This window comes from Mytilus californianus, unplaced genomic scaffold (assembly GCF_021869535.1).
Source record: "Mytilus californianus isolate M0D057914Y unplaced genomic scaffold, xbMytCali1.0.p SCAF_13, whole genome shotgun sequence".
In the NCBI taxonomy this organism is placed as follows: domain Eukaryota; kingdom Metazoa; phylum Mollusca; class Bivalvia; order Mytilida; family Mytilidae; genus Mytilus; species Mytilus californianus.
This window is the reverse complement of record NW_026262615.1, coordinates 28264251-28281734: the sequence shown is the minus strand read 5'-3', so window position 1 is coordinate 28281734 and position 17484 is coordinate 28264251. Positions and strand designations below refer to the sequence as shown.

Sequence of the window (17484 nt, the reverse complement as noted above, 5' to 3'; positions counted from 1 at the left end):
TCCTTTTGCAGAACCTCAATGTACAATTTACGTCAAACTATAATGATATTATTAGCAGCTTTATCAGCCGGGACAAAAACAAATTCCTTGGCTAGTTCTTTTAGTTTATGTTTGATACGAGAGATAGGATTTTTATGGTTGTTGTTAAGAGTAAAATGTTCTTTAAAATGTTGTATACGTATATCAACTATCTTCATTACTGAATTAAAAAAAGAGTCCAAAGATTTTTTGTCAGCTTTTTCCCGTTTTATCCATTACAAACAGTAAGCCCAAAGTGAGTCGTGGATGATATTACGACACTCATTCCAATTAATAATTGACGGCAGACGATATTATGGTCCTTTACTGAGGAATGATTTTAACTCTCGGTCGCGAACGATGTTAAGGTCTCCTGTTATAACATGGGAAATGGGGCCATAAGTGTATTCGGAATTACTACAATTACATGACGGAGGTGTATTTTCACTGATATATACATCTTTACAGACTTGGCTATAATTAAACACAAATTTTCGGGTAGATTACTTGTAAATATAACAAATAAGAGGGAGTTCAGTACTATCAAAATATCCAGGAATTTGTTCTTTAACAGAATGGTCGTTAAAAATACCGGCCATATTTACAAAATCAAAACCTTTATTGACATATTTTATTTTAATAAAATGTTTTTTATGATCTTCAGGGCGATCAATTTTGGGAAACAGTTTAGAATAACAATATGCCTTTATAATTTGAACGATTTCATACTTAGGACTGCAATATGAAATTGTGTTGCATTCCTCTAAAATTTTATTTAATTTATTTATAGGTAAAGAACAGAGCTTGGTTAATAGATAATGTCTGCCGTTGTTTTTTGAAATAGAAATTAGGTCCGAAATATTTGTATGGTTGGTCCGAAATTTTCTTTGATTGCGATTTTTTCTACGCCCATGAGAACGGTTTTTACGAACAGTTTTAGAAACTATATCCAAAATGTTAACAGAATCGGTTCTTGATATATTACCAATTCCCATGATATTATCATTAAGACCGAGAGGGTAGACTGTCTGTAATTTTTAATCCAATTTAATTCAATTATTTTCCGCGATCGTACAAACTTTGAATGAGATTCACCAGGCTGCTTATTTACTACTTCTAAAGGTTGAACTATTAAATATTTAATAGGATGATTGTGCTTTTTGAGATGTTGATAAATGATACTTTTGAATTTATTGGGTCTTTTAAAACGATACAGGTGTTCTTGCGTGCGTTTAGATAAATATCGTCCAGTTTCACCTACGTACTGAATACGGCATCCCGGGTTGTTTCATGTGAGTAAATAAATAATACTGTTTGTTTTTCAAGTGTTTACTTTTTAAATCCTTATTTGTTTAAGGGTTCTGTAACACGAAAAAAAAAATCATCATTTAATAGTACTTTTTTAACTATTTCACATTCGAGTGCAGTTAGTGTATTTAGATTTATTTGTATGATCGAATATCTTAAAATGGATGTGTAACAAAGCGTTGAGTGTACAAACTTTAAATAACAACAACCTTTAATGTTTTATACATAGACTGCGTAAATGTTGATATCGAAAATGGAAATTCCTGTTGGCTTTGATCCAAGCGTCCATTTTGTTTTTCAAAACACAAGCAAAATTATATGTAGCTAGGGTAAGTTGGTTATTTCAATAACTATTTTTCTCAGATTAGACATAAGTTATATCGTAGATGATTTCGTTTAACTTTTGATATATTACAATTCTATATACGGGCAAAATATATTGAAAAGATATAATAAAAATGGCGAGCCTGATGTTAAAATCAAAAAGGGAAAGTGCATAAAACTAATTGATTAAAGAATCCTTTAGTCCCATTACCAACAAACGGAAAGAAAAAGAAAACAATTAGCATAATCCTAAAGTCACCAGATTTATATGGCATGCTGACATTTTAACTTCTTACTACATTAAGACACCTGCTAAACAAGAAATAAAATAAATATATCATTTATTAGAAAGAGCTACTTTTATAGAAATGTAATGTCAATATTTCATAGCATTGCTAAGTAGATATAATTGATAATTTACAGCCAAAATGAACCGAAACCCCCGAAACGATGAAAATGGGAGTGATCAAAATGTACATGGATTGAGAAAAATAACGTACTGGAAGAAATATGGCGTCAAACGTTTTCCTTACCCTGGAAGGCACAGATACACACCATTAGTTTACCAATCTGAAGACGGAGGTATCATTATCTCAAATGACGTTTTCGGTCTGACAATCAGACAGTTTGACCGAGTTTATAAAGCTTGTTTAGACAAAAGAAAAGCACAGGAACAGTACATACTAAACATACGGTATCCTGACAAAACCTCAGATGATTATCTGGAATACTTAGAGAACAGTACAGATTGCATAAAAGGTAATTACATTGTTTATTTTTTAATATTTATGAATAAAACGAAAAACAACATAGAGACAAACTAGTTTACAAAAAATTGAGCAGAACATTTTGTCGGAAGAACAGAAACTTCACTGGAAGTTAGGAATAAATGCAGGAGCTCCGGAATGAAGAGGTTGCTGCCCGGTTGTATCATGTGATGCTAATGAAACGATACAGTATTGATACGTTGCATTCGGCTATTCATTATTATAAATCAGGTTGGATACACTACAAACTTTGACCAATCCATTGAATGAACTGCAAAGCATGATGGACTATTAATTGTTTACAATAAACCGACAACACGAGCTTGTTTAATAACATAATCGCAAATATTTCAAAATTGCGGGAAAATATGTCTTCGAATATGATTTCTGTTATGTTCCATTATATAGAGTATAAATTCTATACTAAGATTATCAAATAATTGTGTCTGTCACAGGAGAGAAACCACTGTTTGAGATACTAAAACCATAGCAACTCATATTAGGCAAATGTGAGTCGTTTGTTTTCGAGTCATCAATCTAACGATACAAAATAAAAGGCTCCTAAACATTTTAGTTTTATCGGATTTTTTGGGAAAGAGTGCCAAATATCCGTCAAATGCAAGCATGACTACTTTTTTTGGACTCGAAATAGATTTTTTAAAAACTTTATGATACTGTGTAAACAATCTTCTCAAAAGGGAGTAAAAGGGAAACAACATTGCGCAAACAATAAAATCCAAATGATGCACACCTTCGAAGATCATCAGAAATAACAACTGCACGGAAGATTACACTATCATTGGTTTATTTTAAACGTAAACACCCTTTATAAATTTGATTTAATTAATGAGAATATAGTTTCTTTAATCCTCAATGTTTGTTTATCTAAGACAAACTGGAACTCTGAATATATAACTACAAAAAAGATTTTTTTCTTCTTTTCTTTGTTTCTGTGCATCAATTTCATGCCATATTATAATACTAGTATACAATGTCCTTGATTTTCGTCTACTTATACTAAATAAACGTGTACGAGTATAAGTTTTGAGCTAGGAGTTGAAACCATAAGGTTTGTAAATTTCAAATAGACAGCAATCGAGGCACACAAAAAACAAATAGTTATCACATGAAGTCTTCAACAATAGACTAGTGTTCAAGTCTTAAAAAACATGTTTCACGACAAATTAATGAGAATATTAACAGGTCTGTCCAGTCCACGTAAAATGTGTGCCTGCCTTTAAACACATGCTGCCCTTTGAGACATGTAATGATTGATATCAGGTTGGATATATGTGTCGAATCCTTATGCTTTATAACAGATCCTTGTTTCGGACATAATTAAGAAAACACGATACATAAGTTTAAAAGAGCCCGAATGCTGAATCCGCTGGATGTTATAGGTAAACTCCGAGCATGTTAATTAAAATATGTTTTATGCATAGGAGGTATTGTATCAAATAATAAAACAGTGAACTTTAGATCCGAGATACAATACAAAAATCACAATTTTAATCAATTTTAATGTGTTATTAAATAAGAGTAAACTCGAGGTAGCATACACGGAATGCTTGTTCATTGTGTCAATTGTTAAATTTCTCATTGGTATGTTTTATAATGTTTTTCTGAAATGTCATTGGAGTGTTTTTGATTATACATTTTGCGATGAATAGCAGTGATATAACCTTCTATACACACAGGTAAAAAAGATTGTCAAATAATGTATTGAATAGATATTTGTTTTACAGTGCACATGTCCTGTAATGACAGTGATTCAAAGGAAAGACACTTGTATGAATACTTAGTGAATACAGTTGGTACTGAAATAGACATACGTAAAAGACAACAATTATTTATCATAAAAGATAGAATAAATAATATAGCTGTGTCGGAAATAATAAAATCGAGTGGAAGTTTATCAGAAGGATTTGATTTACCAGGTAGTGACATAGATATCATGTTTGTCATGGAAACCGTTGACGTAATAAGAGATGTAAGGAATATCAAACTCCCAGTACAACGTACAACACTTGTTATGGAGACTGATAATGATCTTCCTGGATTTACTAGACTCCGATTAATAGCAGGAGGGGACGGAGAAAATGATTTTATAACATATAAATGCTTTGAAAGTACTGGAAAAGGTTTATATTTATCAATCACCAAATTTATAAATAATATAAATCGGCGATATCCACAGCTTCAGCTATCATCACACGGGCCCTGTTTATCGGATAAAAATCAATACATGGATTATGCATTCTGTCTTCGAAGTAAATATCTTCCGTTCAAAGCAATGCAATGGGCGTCACGTTATCGACACCAATGGCCCCCTAATTCCACTATTGATAAGGTTATAGAATATGGTTGTTTGCTAGTACCTATTGGACCAAGGATTCTCCCCGATTGTGATGTATTATGGAGATTATCTTTCTCTGTGGCCGAAAAACATCTTATACATTCGTTCAATTACACTCAACTCTTATGTTATGGTCTCCTCAAATTAACATTAAAACGTATCATTAACGCAAATGATCATGCCAATGGTTTATTGTGCTCTTACTTTTTGAAGACGGCCTTATTCTGGGTCTCAGAGGAAGTTGATATTAAAACGTTTCAATCACCTGGATTGTTACATTGTTTCACTCTCTGCATTAATAAATTGATTTTATGGGTGAACAACTGTTTCTGTCCGAACTATTTTATTCCTGACCACAACATGTTCCATGGAAAGATCTGTCCGGATAACAATGCAATATTAATACAAGTTTTGCATAGCATAACAATTGATGGAATGGATTGTTTGATACAGAATTTCCATTTCAACGACCATGAAAAATATCCTTTATTTAGTACAAAGAATGAATTTTCCTTCATTGAGTTGGACTTCTTTTTTTACAAGATATGTAGGCCAGTTTCTACTCGAGACATTCCTCGATGTTTAAACTCACTGATATATATTGAATCCTTAATTAAGTCCAAATCTTCAACCTTCATTATTGATGTTTGTAAACATTTTTATGCTGAAATAAGTCAAAAGGCAGCACAATTACTACCAAGACCAACCATAACGACTGACACATACAACATACACAAACGGTTTCATAGACATTTACAAGACGGTCTCAAGGCGGATGCTGTAACGGGATGGTTGTTATACGCGTCGTTTTATTATGTAACGGGACAGTATGATGTAACACTAAGAATAACGGATTATGTTCTGTCGATATGTGAACCTCCTATGATATTATTAGGTTATAATTATTACAATGAAGGAGATGTAAAAAATTACAGAAATGATGTACATCCAACAATGACACTGAATGACAGGATGAGAATGAAAACTGTAAGACCTGTTATATACATACAGCACTCATCATTAATACCAAGGGAACTACAGTTGGAGGTTAAAGACCAATACCTATGTGTGCAGCCTACTGGTATGTCTCACTGCCTAAGATTTTTATGCTTTCATCATCTTCGTGATATTATCAAGCGGCAACAAGCTTTACGTGATTTATGCAAAACGATGACAAATAGAAATACTAAATTATCGAATTCGTTATCGTATTCAATAACTATACTTGGTGTGTGCTATGAGATATCTGGTGAGAAGGGTGCAGCCTATCATTGCTATGATACAGCTTTGCAATGTGATGGTGTTATATGCCTTTCAGCCAAAGCAAGAAAATTAAAACTTACAGAGATTTTGATATAATCTGTCAGCAAAAGCAGACAATGAAATATGTGTTATTTAATATCAGTCAATAAGAAAATTATGATCATAAGATTTAACTTCATTCTGTTACATGTATGACATTTAAATACAAGGTAACCACAATTTAGACCTGATCCGGATTCTTACACCATTCATCAATAATACCAAAAGTATAACAACAGAAAGAGATTGAATCAGATACCAGTACAGCAGTTGATGGTAATCTCTCTCCGCCATACAAACTTAACTTGTCATCATCTTGATGATAAGAAAAAAAAATCAATTACAAGATTTAAATCATATCCTTAGCGTAAAATATGTAATTCCATCAAAGACATTATCTGATTCATTTACAATACCTGGAATATTTAATCAGATATCAGAAAACAAAGAGGACGCAAACTATCAGTGCTATGCAAGTGCTTTGAAGCATAATAACGAAATGGTTCCTCCGAGAAAAGAAAGGAAACTAAAATTTGTTAAGGTGTGATGTAAGTTTTATCGTTTGAATAAAGTCTAACCAATCTTCTACTCAAATAATTCTTAGTTTCTTATAAATTTGAGCAAAATACGATACTGTATTGATAAATTGAGACAAATTAACTACACACTTTATAATTGACACGTGTGTTGTACTCAAAGCCTTCGAACATGATATGTTTATAACAGTATAAACCAAAATAAAGTTCATTTTGGAATTACATTTACTGATCGTTTGACTTTGACTATAAATAAGATAGAAACACATATACTGGTTATATCTGCTAAAATGTACTTGCTATCAGGGCGTGTTTATGGATACGAAACAAGTATACCTAAAGTTTTTTCATATTTAATTTTAAATACAAAAAAACATAGACCTTATACATTGTTATACCACAACCTGAAAATATTTAGTTTGGTATTATTAATTTACTTGTTTAAATGTTATCTTTGTCAATGATAACATTATCGGTACCAATAAAGGAAACAGTAGTATACCGCTGTTCGAAACTCATTAATCGATAGAGATAAAAACAAATCTGGGTTACAAACCAAAACTGATGGAAACGCATCAAATATAAGAAGAGAACAACGACACAACAAAAACACAACATTAGAATGTAACACACACAGAAACGAACTATAATGTAACAATGGCCATTTTCCTGACTTGGTACAGGACATTTTAAGAAAAAAATGGTGGGTTGAACCTGGTTTTGTGGCATGCCAAACCTCCCGCTTTTATGGCAATGATAAAAATAACATTAAAACGACAACATTACATGACATGACTACAATACAAATAAATGGGAGAACATATTGGACAAAGAAACACACGAATAATAGCTAACAAAAGGTACTAGGTTTAAAATTTAATACGCCAGACGTGCGTCTTGTCCACACAAGACTAACCAGTGACGCTCAAATGAAAAAAGTTTGAAAGCCAAAACAAGTACAAAGCTGAAGAGCACCGAGGACCAAAACGTCCAAAAAGTTGCGCCTAACACGGCCAGGGTTTTCTGCCTGGGACAAGAACATCCTTATTATTTAGAATAATTTATACTTTTGCAAACAGTAAATTTTATAAAATGACTATATGACTAATGTCACTGCACCAGATGTGCGTTTTTGCATTTAACGCCTCTTTAGCGATGCTTGACGCCAACATATTTAAAACTTAATTTAAATAAGTTAATTTAAATCATTCAAATATTCTTATAATGTTGAAAACCTAATTATCCGAAAACGGACATAAAGTATAGTCAAAGCCAGACTTTTTCAAATCAACTTGGATTTTCATCAAATTATACAGCTATCTCAATTATATATTGATCTTATAGAATACCAGGTTGTTTGGTACTTTGGTTTATTGCTGTCAAATTTAAGGATTTAATTAATCAAGGTAAAAAAAGCTAGCATTTTCAGTTTGGACTAAATTCAGACAGTCATCTTTAAATTTTTTAAACTATTTCAAAGCAACTTGGATTTTCATTAAAACTACAGCTATCTCCATTATATATTTATCTTACAAAATACCAGGTTATTTGTTAATTATTGCTGTCAAATTAAAATATTTCAGCCTTTTTTACCCTTTACCTAAGTCCTTAAATTTGACAGCTATACACCAACATACAAAACAACCTGGCATTTTGTAAGATAAATATATAATAAAGATAGCTGAAAAGTTTGATGAAAATCAAAGCTGATTTGAAAAAATTATAAAATGTTAAAAATGCCACCTTTGTTTTGTGAAAACAAGAATTTAATATAATCATAATAATAGAACTTTCATAGGAATCCTTGATAACCTTTTTAAATAATTTTTGTCAAAATTAAAGACATGGCATACAAGAAGCACTTTAATAAGGTTTAATTACATCAGTATATGTGTGTTTTACAGGTAAAAAGAAAGCCCTGTTTTTCTTAAACTCGTGTATTACTTATCTATAATGCAAAAGGCCTTGCAATTTAAGTTAAACAAGGATGTTGCAATTTTGAATGAATGTTATTTAGAATTTAATACTCTCTGACCAGGTTGTAATCTTTTTAATGAGTTTTTGCCCCAAGCAGGAGGTATTACTTTATACTTCACCACTAATCAGACGAACGATTTTATTAATTTCTATATTTTTTTATCCGCTTTTGATATATATTATATATACTATATCCCACATTATAATAATAGATATATTTCTAATATAAGGTTACGGGTGCAGGATTTTCTCGCTGTGTTGAAGACCCATTGGTGGCCTTCGTGTGTTGTCTGCTCTTTGGTCAGGTTGCTGTCTCTTTGACATATTCCCCATTTCCATTCTAAATTTTATTAAACAGTGATTTTGTTGGCTGTTGTTACCTCATTAAAAAGATAATTATATAACTATTGTATGTAACCATGAAACCTATGTAGTGTTTTTAAAAGAATTTAGGAAAATTGTGTTTAAGAAAAAAAAAAAACACATGCCAAACCATATAAGATAATTTGATTTAACTATCTCTATTTGATAAATCTGAGAATCATGTAAGGATGTAAAAATCTGTTTTTATATATATCTTTATCTTATTATGGCTGTTGCCATGTCAGTTAAAGAGAAATTTATTTTAACCGTTAATTTTTTAAATTCGCATTGAATTCTTATAGTCACCTTTAAATTTTTTTATAACTTTTTCAAATCAATATGGATTTTCATCAAACTTTTCAGCTATCTTTATCATATATTTATCTTACAGAATGACAGGTTGATTTGTATTTTAGTGTATTGCTGTCAAATTTAAGGACTTAGGTAATAGGTAAAAAAGGCTGAAATTATCAGTTTTGACTAAATTCAGACAGATACTTATAATTTAAATATTTAAAATTGACAGTAATCATGGTAATAAACCAAATTAACAAATAACCTGGTATTTTTTAAGATAATTATATAATGGAGATAGCTGTAGATTTTGATGAAAACCCAAGTTGCTTTAAAATAGTTATAAAAAAATTTAAAGATAACTATCTGAATTTAGTCCAATCTGAAAATTCTAGCTTTTTTTACCTTGATTAATTCAATCCTTAAATTTAACAGCAATATGCCAAACAACATAACAACCTGGGAGTTAGTAAGAACAATATACAACTGAGATAGCTGTATAGTTTGATGAAAATTCAAGATATTTTGAAAAAGTAATAAACAAATTTAAAGTTAACTATCTGAATGCAGTCCGACTGAAAATTCTAGCTTTTTTTACCTATTAATTAAATCCATAAATTTGACAGCAACACACCAAACTACATAATGACCTTGGATTCAGTAAGATCTATGTATAATTGAGATAGCTGTATAGTTTGATGAAATCCAAGTTGATTTGAAAAAGTTATAGAAAATAATTAAAGATGATTATCTGAATTTAATCAAAACTGAAAACTCTTGCTTGTTTTTTTTAACCTATTAATTAAATTCTTTAATTTCACAGCAATGAACCAACTACCAAATAACCTGGAATTTTGTAAGATCAATATTTAATTTAGTTAGATGGGCTGATTCAGACCAATCAAGACTAAATTTGAAGGTCAAGACTAGTCGAGACAGGTCGAGACTGGTCGAGACTGAGTCAAGACTGGTCGAGACTGAGTCAAGACTGGTCGAGACAGGTCGAGACTGAGTCGAGACTAGTCGAGACAGGTTGAGACAGGTCGAGCCTTGGTCGAGACCATTTCAGACTACACCAAGATCATCAAGTACTGAATCAGACTTATTAAGTAAAGTCGAGACCAAAGTCGAGTACAGTTAAGTACAGTTAAGTACTGTCGAGACAATGTCGAGTCTAGTCGAGCAAAATCTGTGCTCGACTTTACTGGTCGAGCACAAAAACTTGTCTTTTCAGACTCTGAGCAGTTTGTAGTGAATGGGACAAGCCATGTTTAACAAAATCAGTATTTGCTTCATGTCTCTCATCTTTTCGAAATAATATCAAAGACTGATCGGTATGAAGTTTGAGTGATTTTCTGAATAAGACGATTATCTTCTTTGACTGCTGAATTGTTTTAGCACGTTTTCAATAGAGGGACGAAAGATACCAGAGGGACAGTCAAACTCATAGATCGAAAATGAACTGACAACACCATAGCTAAAAAAGAAAAAGACAAACAGACAAATAATAGAACACAATACACAACATAGAAAACTAAAGACTAAGCAACACGAACCCCACCAAAAACTGGGGTTGATCTCAGATGCTCCGGAAAGGGTAAGCAGATACTGCTCCACATATGGCATCCGTCGTGTTGCTCATGTTATAACAAACCCGGTAAATAGTCTAATTCGGTAGGACATATTCGTGAAAAGGGAAGGGGGTTGTAGTTACGACATAAAGAAAATATCCGCTATCATCTGTAAAACGGTTATTCCATAACGATTAAACTACAGTGATGGCGTCCGTAAAATTTACGAAGGGATGATTTCAACTTCACCATTTGGAACTCTTGGTTTGATAGATTCTTTGTGAACAGCAACTCTCTATCAAGGAAATCATGATAGGAAATACAAGCCCGGGAATATCGTATCAATTTGGAGATATATACTCCGTATGCTGGAATGTTGCTACATAGAAAATGAAAACATCTATTTTGTAGACATATTAGGTTGCTCTAACACTGAACAAGAACAAACGATTTACGCTTCTTCACCGATACTTATAGCATTGATATGGGGTGGTATAGGGATATGCGACTAACATTTGCCACTGTACAAAGTCAATGCATCTGAAAAAAATGGAACATATGCATTTATCTTGTGATGAAGTTGTTGATTTAAATGAACACACTTATATAATAATTCTACATCGACGTCCTTAATATTAAATTAGTTGGACCATTGTTATATGATACATTGCAATCGGTAGTGCTGACATTCCATGGGAAGATTTGTGCGCTTTTATTGTTTAAACATACACTATCATTCGGAATATGGACTACGTACAGACACTACGTTATGAGTTCAGGGTTGTCTGGTGATATCTCCGAACCTCATACTAACCTGACATTGTTTTTTTTTGAAAATATAAATCAAGGGTTAATACGCAGACATTTGCAACTTTTCAGATGGGTCACTTTTGCATACAGGCTAATAATGATTTGAAGAATATTAATATAAAAATCAAATATTTTTGAAAATGTTTATAATTTAAATCGTTACTTATATGAGGCTTCCGTAACACGAAAACACATTTTCTTTTTTTTCTTTTCATCAATTCTAAAAAAAAACATGTTTAATATTAAAACGGAGATAAAAGTGAGAAATGTTCGCATTTGGCAGTACACATGGTATAATTATAAAATAAATGTTCCTACGTTATTTTATATAAACTTTTGTTCCGTTTTCGTCTTTTGATGTTGACATGTTGTTGTCTATTTTACCGTCTTCATCTTGGTGTGAATAACATCGTTATTCTCTTTCATATCTTTTCGAATGTTTTCATACATATACAAAGCGTAAATCGTCAGATTATGTCTAAATAGTTGTTTGTTTAAACAATTCACATTTGAGTGCTAAAAATTGTTTGAATTCATTTGTATTATCATATATCTATTATGAAAACAAAAGTCCCGAGGCGAAAAGAATACATATTGTATAAAATTTTAAAAGAAAAGACCTTTAAGAGTAAAACTGTAAAGCTATAAAAATAGTACTTTGATTAACCATTGCACAGTTGAGTGTGGTTTATTTCTCTAAATGTGATGGTATGAACATGATGAATGAGTATCCAAAAATGAAAGGGTAACACAACATTGAGAATGTGAATATTGATTAACAACGACCTTTTTATTACCCTAAACAGTGACTGGGTATATGTTTATACCGAAAGTGGAAATTCCTGTTGGATTCGATTTAAGCGTCGAAGTTTTTTCTACAGACAGGAAAAGTTATTTGTAGCAGGAGTTATAGTTGTTTTTTTCACTAATTATTGTTCTCAGATCGGACGTAATTTATATTGTAAACAATTTCCTTGACTTTCTATAGATCACACGTCTGCATACGGAAAAGATATTTTCAAAAGTTAAAACAAAAACATCAAATTCGTAGTTAAATTCAAAAAGGAGAAATTTATTAAAAATGACAAAATAATTCGTTAGTCTTTATCAACTAACGAAGAAATAGGAAACAACTGTCAATTAACATATGCAATAATTTCTACTTTAAGACTCCTGCTCCATACAAGAGCGGTTCGTTTGTTGATCAAACGTTTAACAGAAATAAAGAGAACCTAAGTTTAATATTAGTACCAACTCTAAAAAAAAGACGGAGATAGAATAAGTAATGCACTGAACAGTATTTGCTTACAATACATGTTATTATAAGATAACTGTTATTTCTATTTTCGTCATTTAATGTTTCCATGTTGTTGTCCGTCGTCTTAGTTTGTTTCGTCCTTACATTATCTTTCATATCTTTACGATTGTATTCATACAAAGCGTAAACCGTATGAGACAACATTAAGACGAAACAGGATTTTGTTTATTCATTTCACATTCAAGTACGGTTTGTTTAATTACGTTGATTTATGATTTGATAATCTAAAAATAGAATTGTAACAAGTCGATTAGAATATGAATTTTAAAAAACAACGAGATTTTAAATACCTTAAGGTGGTATAGGTGTCTTTCGCCATCTTGGATTGTAAAAAAAGGATAATCTAAGGTCCAGATTTTCAATCAAGTTAGCAAAATTTGATGCAGGAATGTAGATAACTAATGTAAATTTTCATTTAAAAGAACAAATGTATAAGATTATAACTTATACATATTAATATTTGTACATGTGAAGATTATTTTTGCTTGATTTTACATGTTTTGAAATTAACATTTCAAGTGGAAGAAACTCTGAAATAGTGCATTTTCTGAAGGAATCTACAAAGAATTTTGCTGTTTTGTATTTTCAATAGCAAGAAAAAACGCACGGTGACCCTATCTTTTCTTTTGATATTCTCAAGGCATTTACTAAAAGCTGTCTTCTCATATTTTATATTACAATTCTATCATTTAGTTTAGCTTCTTATCACATAATGATGTTTTTTTCCTGTATAATCCATACAAAATGTGTCATTTTGTTACAACCTGTAGCTTGAGAAAATGCGCGGTGACCTATCATTTTTATTATATTTTTGAACATATATCTATATATACTACGTTTTGGCAAAGTATGAACAACTTCTATCATTTTTAATTTAGACTCCCATACCACCTTGAACAGTGACTGGGTACATTTAGTATCGAAAGTTGAATTTCCTGTTGGATTCGATCAAAGCGTCCATTTTGTTCACAAGACTAGAAAATTATTTGTAGAAACAGTAAGTTTGTTTTTTCATTTAATATTCCTTTCGATAGGGAAAAAATTTATATCATAAACTATTATATGAAACTTAAAAAAAATTATATGAATACATTATACATGTTGTATTACTTCATACTAAAAAGGTTAATGAAAAAGGATTTAAAAGATGCATGTAGAACAAAACACCAAACCCAACGTTAAATTAAAAAAGAGAAGACCATAACAATTAAATTTAAGACTATATCAACCAACAAGACGAATGGAAAATTACTGTTAATCATAAAATCAGAAGATTTATTTGACATGTTGACGTTGTCATTCTTTACTCCTGCAACATGACAGAACAGGTCAACTTTTAAATTAAGGAAAACACAGATAAGGATTTATATCAGTAGGTTTCTACTTATTGTAAGAATAAAAAATAAACGACGAAGATGAAATACTATTCTTAAACAAAAGATGTTATATGTTATATATACATAGAAAGTTATTCTTCCACCTGTTCTTCCTGTTAGCACGTTGGTGTCCGTTGTCGTAGTGCGTTTGAATTAATCTTAGTTTCTTCTCTCCTTGTTTACTAGTTTATGCATACGTAGCGTGTCTATATGCAAAATTAGAGTCAGCATTTTGACATAAAACTGGTCTGCTTTTTCACATCTAAATTTGTTTGTACGATTTGGAAATATTTTTTTTTGTTACTTAAAAGTTAAATTTGTATGTAGACCAAACAAATCTCAGAATTGCAATTTTAGTGTGTCACTATGTCATTGTAATATAAGACATCGTTGTATTGATCAAATATCTATAAATAGACGTGTACTTTATTGCCGCTAAATATAGGAAATTCGAATTACAACACCCATTCCAAATACGTGATAAGGTTAATTTTGATATCGAAAGTGGAAATTCCTATTAATATTTTCAAGAGTAGCAAAATTATTTGTAGCTAAGATATGTATGTTTTCTTATCAAATATCCTCTCGGAATAGACAAAACCATTTTTTTGAACAGTTGAATGAAACTTTAAATGGATTATGGTATTTGATACTCAAAAATAAATTGAAAAAGTATGACAAAAAGGCCGAACCCGAAATATTGAAAAGCACATTTTTCATCGGATTAATATGCATGCTCAAGTATGCATATAAGCAAACACATCGCAGGTCTATAGACATGTGTTGTTTTGATCACATGTATATATAAATAGAAGTGTATTGCTAAAAATAAGAGATTTAAATTACAACGATATTGCAAATACGTGACTAGATTAATTTTGATACCGAAAGTGGAAATATCTTTTACACAATTATTCGTAGCTAGCTTATGTAGGTTTTCTCATTCAATATTCTCACAGGACAAACACAATTTATCTCTTTAACATTTGTATAAAACTTTCAATTCATTATGGAAAATGTTTTTTTTTTCATTCAAAAATTACTCAAACATTGTTGTTAATATAATGAAATTCAATGCAACTGTCATACAAATGAGACGTTAAGCCAGCTATAAAATCCGGGTCATGTAAATGCATTTACCAAGGCAGGAATATGACAGTTGGTTTCTATTTGCTAGATATGTTTGAACATTTGATTTTGCCATTTTATATTGGCCTTTCCATTCGAAATTTCCCTTAGAGCTCGGTATTTGTGTTATCAAACTTGTTATGCTATTTCATTTCTGAAAAGTTATATTAATATTTCATAACATTCCTTAGTAGATATAATTGAAAATTTACAGCCAACATGAACAGAAACTCAAGAAACGATGAAGATGATACTGATCAAAATGTACATGGATTGAGAAAAATTACGTACTGGGAAAAATATGGCGTTAAACGTTTTCCTTACCCTGGAAGCCACAGATACACACCATTAGTTTACCAATCTGAAGACGGAGGAATTATAATCTCTAATGACGTTTTCGCGTTGACAAGCAAACAGTTTAAACGAACGTATAAAGTATGTTTAGATAGAAGGAAATCACAAGAACAATATAAACTCAACCTACGTCATCCTGACAAAATCTCAGATGAATATTTGGAATACTTAGAGAATAGAACGGATTGCAACAACGGTATTTACTTTGTTATAAGTTTTACTCTATAGACAATGACAGTTGTATATAAGACATTCATAATGCTGATGTAACAGTGTTGTACAAATTAAGAAAAAAAAATGCAAGTAGTTTGATATTAATAGCAATTACCCAACAATAACGGTATAAGTAATTAATTAAACTAAAAACAACCGAAAGACAAACAATTTCTCAAAACATCGCACAGGGCATGTTGACTGATGAACAGGAATTTCACCGGAAATCGGGGTTAAACGTAGGTGATCCGGAATGTAGAGGTTCCTGCCCTACAATCCTTGGATGGTGTAAACTTTCCACTAGCATCATACACCTTTACATCATTCACCATACACTATAACACTATACACCATGTGCCATTACACCATACACGTTACACCGTTGCACAATACACCTCACACATTACACCAAAATGCAATTTATTTCAAAGAAAGCGTGAGACTACAAAATTATTTATTCTAAAAAACGAGTTTGATCACAATATTGTAAATTAATGTATAAGATTAAAAATCAGTTCTTATCAATATTTTGCATAGTTTCGAATGTCGGACACCATTCATTCACACCATTCCCGATCACACGTTACACCATTACACCATTCCCCTTACACCATACAATATAGCACCATACACCTTCTGCCATTGCACAATATGCCATATACCATTACACCATTAACGTTTTGGGGGGGACGTTTACACTTTCCAAGGGCTGTACTATATCATGTGCTGCTCTTGACAAGATACACTATTGAAAAGTAGCATTCAGTTGTTGAATTTATAGAGAATATCATTTTAACCAACCTTAAACCTCAACACAACCAGTGCCATAAATAATGAGCCTGTATGTTTGCCCATGCTGCAAGAGGACATGCAATGCATGATATCAGGTTGAATACATGTTTCATTTGTTGTGCTTAAATAAAAATACCGAACTCCAAGGAAAATTGAAATCGTAAAGTCCGTTATTAAATTGCACAATCAAAAGCTCAAACAATCCAGACATATATGTCTATTAGCACATCAACGCATTGTCGGGATGCATAAGTACCAAGCTACACCACAAGGATATACCACAAAATGGACAAAACAATAAAGGGTAATAATTTACAAAGACAAATAGAAAAACACTATAACATGTTATTAAGATGAAAATTAACGCAAGTATATACTAAACCTAAGATATCCTGACAAAACCTCAAATGAATATCTGGAATGCTTAGAGGAGAGCACAGATTGCATAAAAGGTGATTACTTTGCAATATTTGTAACTTTATAGATAATAACAGTTGTGTACAAGATATTGTGCATACTGATGTAATACAAAGTGAGAATAGTTTTCACCGAAACGTAACAAGTAGTTTGAAATAGATAACTATCACCCACAGATAAGCAAACGATACTAATAAATAAAACGAAAAACAACAAAGAGACAAACCATTTCACAAACAATCGCACAGAAAATATTGATT

General features: G+C 31.4%; 1 protein-coding gene across 1 annotated transcript; it reads left to right on the top strand.

Moving 5' to 3' along the window:
• The first annotated feature begins 1439 nt into the window (after window positions 1–1439).
• Window positions 1440–6839, top strand: LOC127723469 (uncharacterized). The gene is made up of 3 exons (XM_052230121.1): window positions 1440–1655; window positions 2074–2409; window positions 4163–6839. Exons 2-3 carry the CDS (start codon window positions 2079–2081, stop codon window positions 6130–6132), a joined length of 2301 nt encoding a protein of 766 aa, XP_052086081.1. The 5' UTR covers window positions 1440–1655; window positions 2074–2078; the 3' UTR covers window positions 6133–6839.
• Window positions 6840–17484: the final 10645 nt, after the last annotated feature.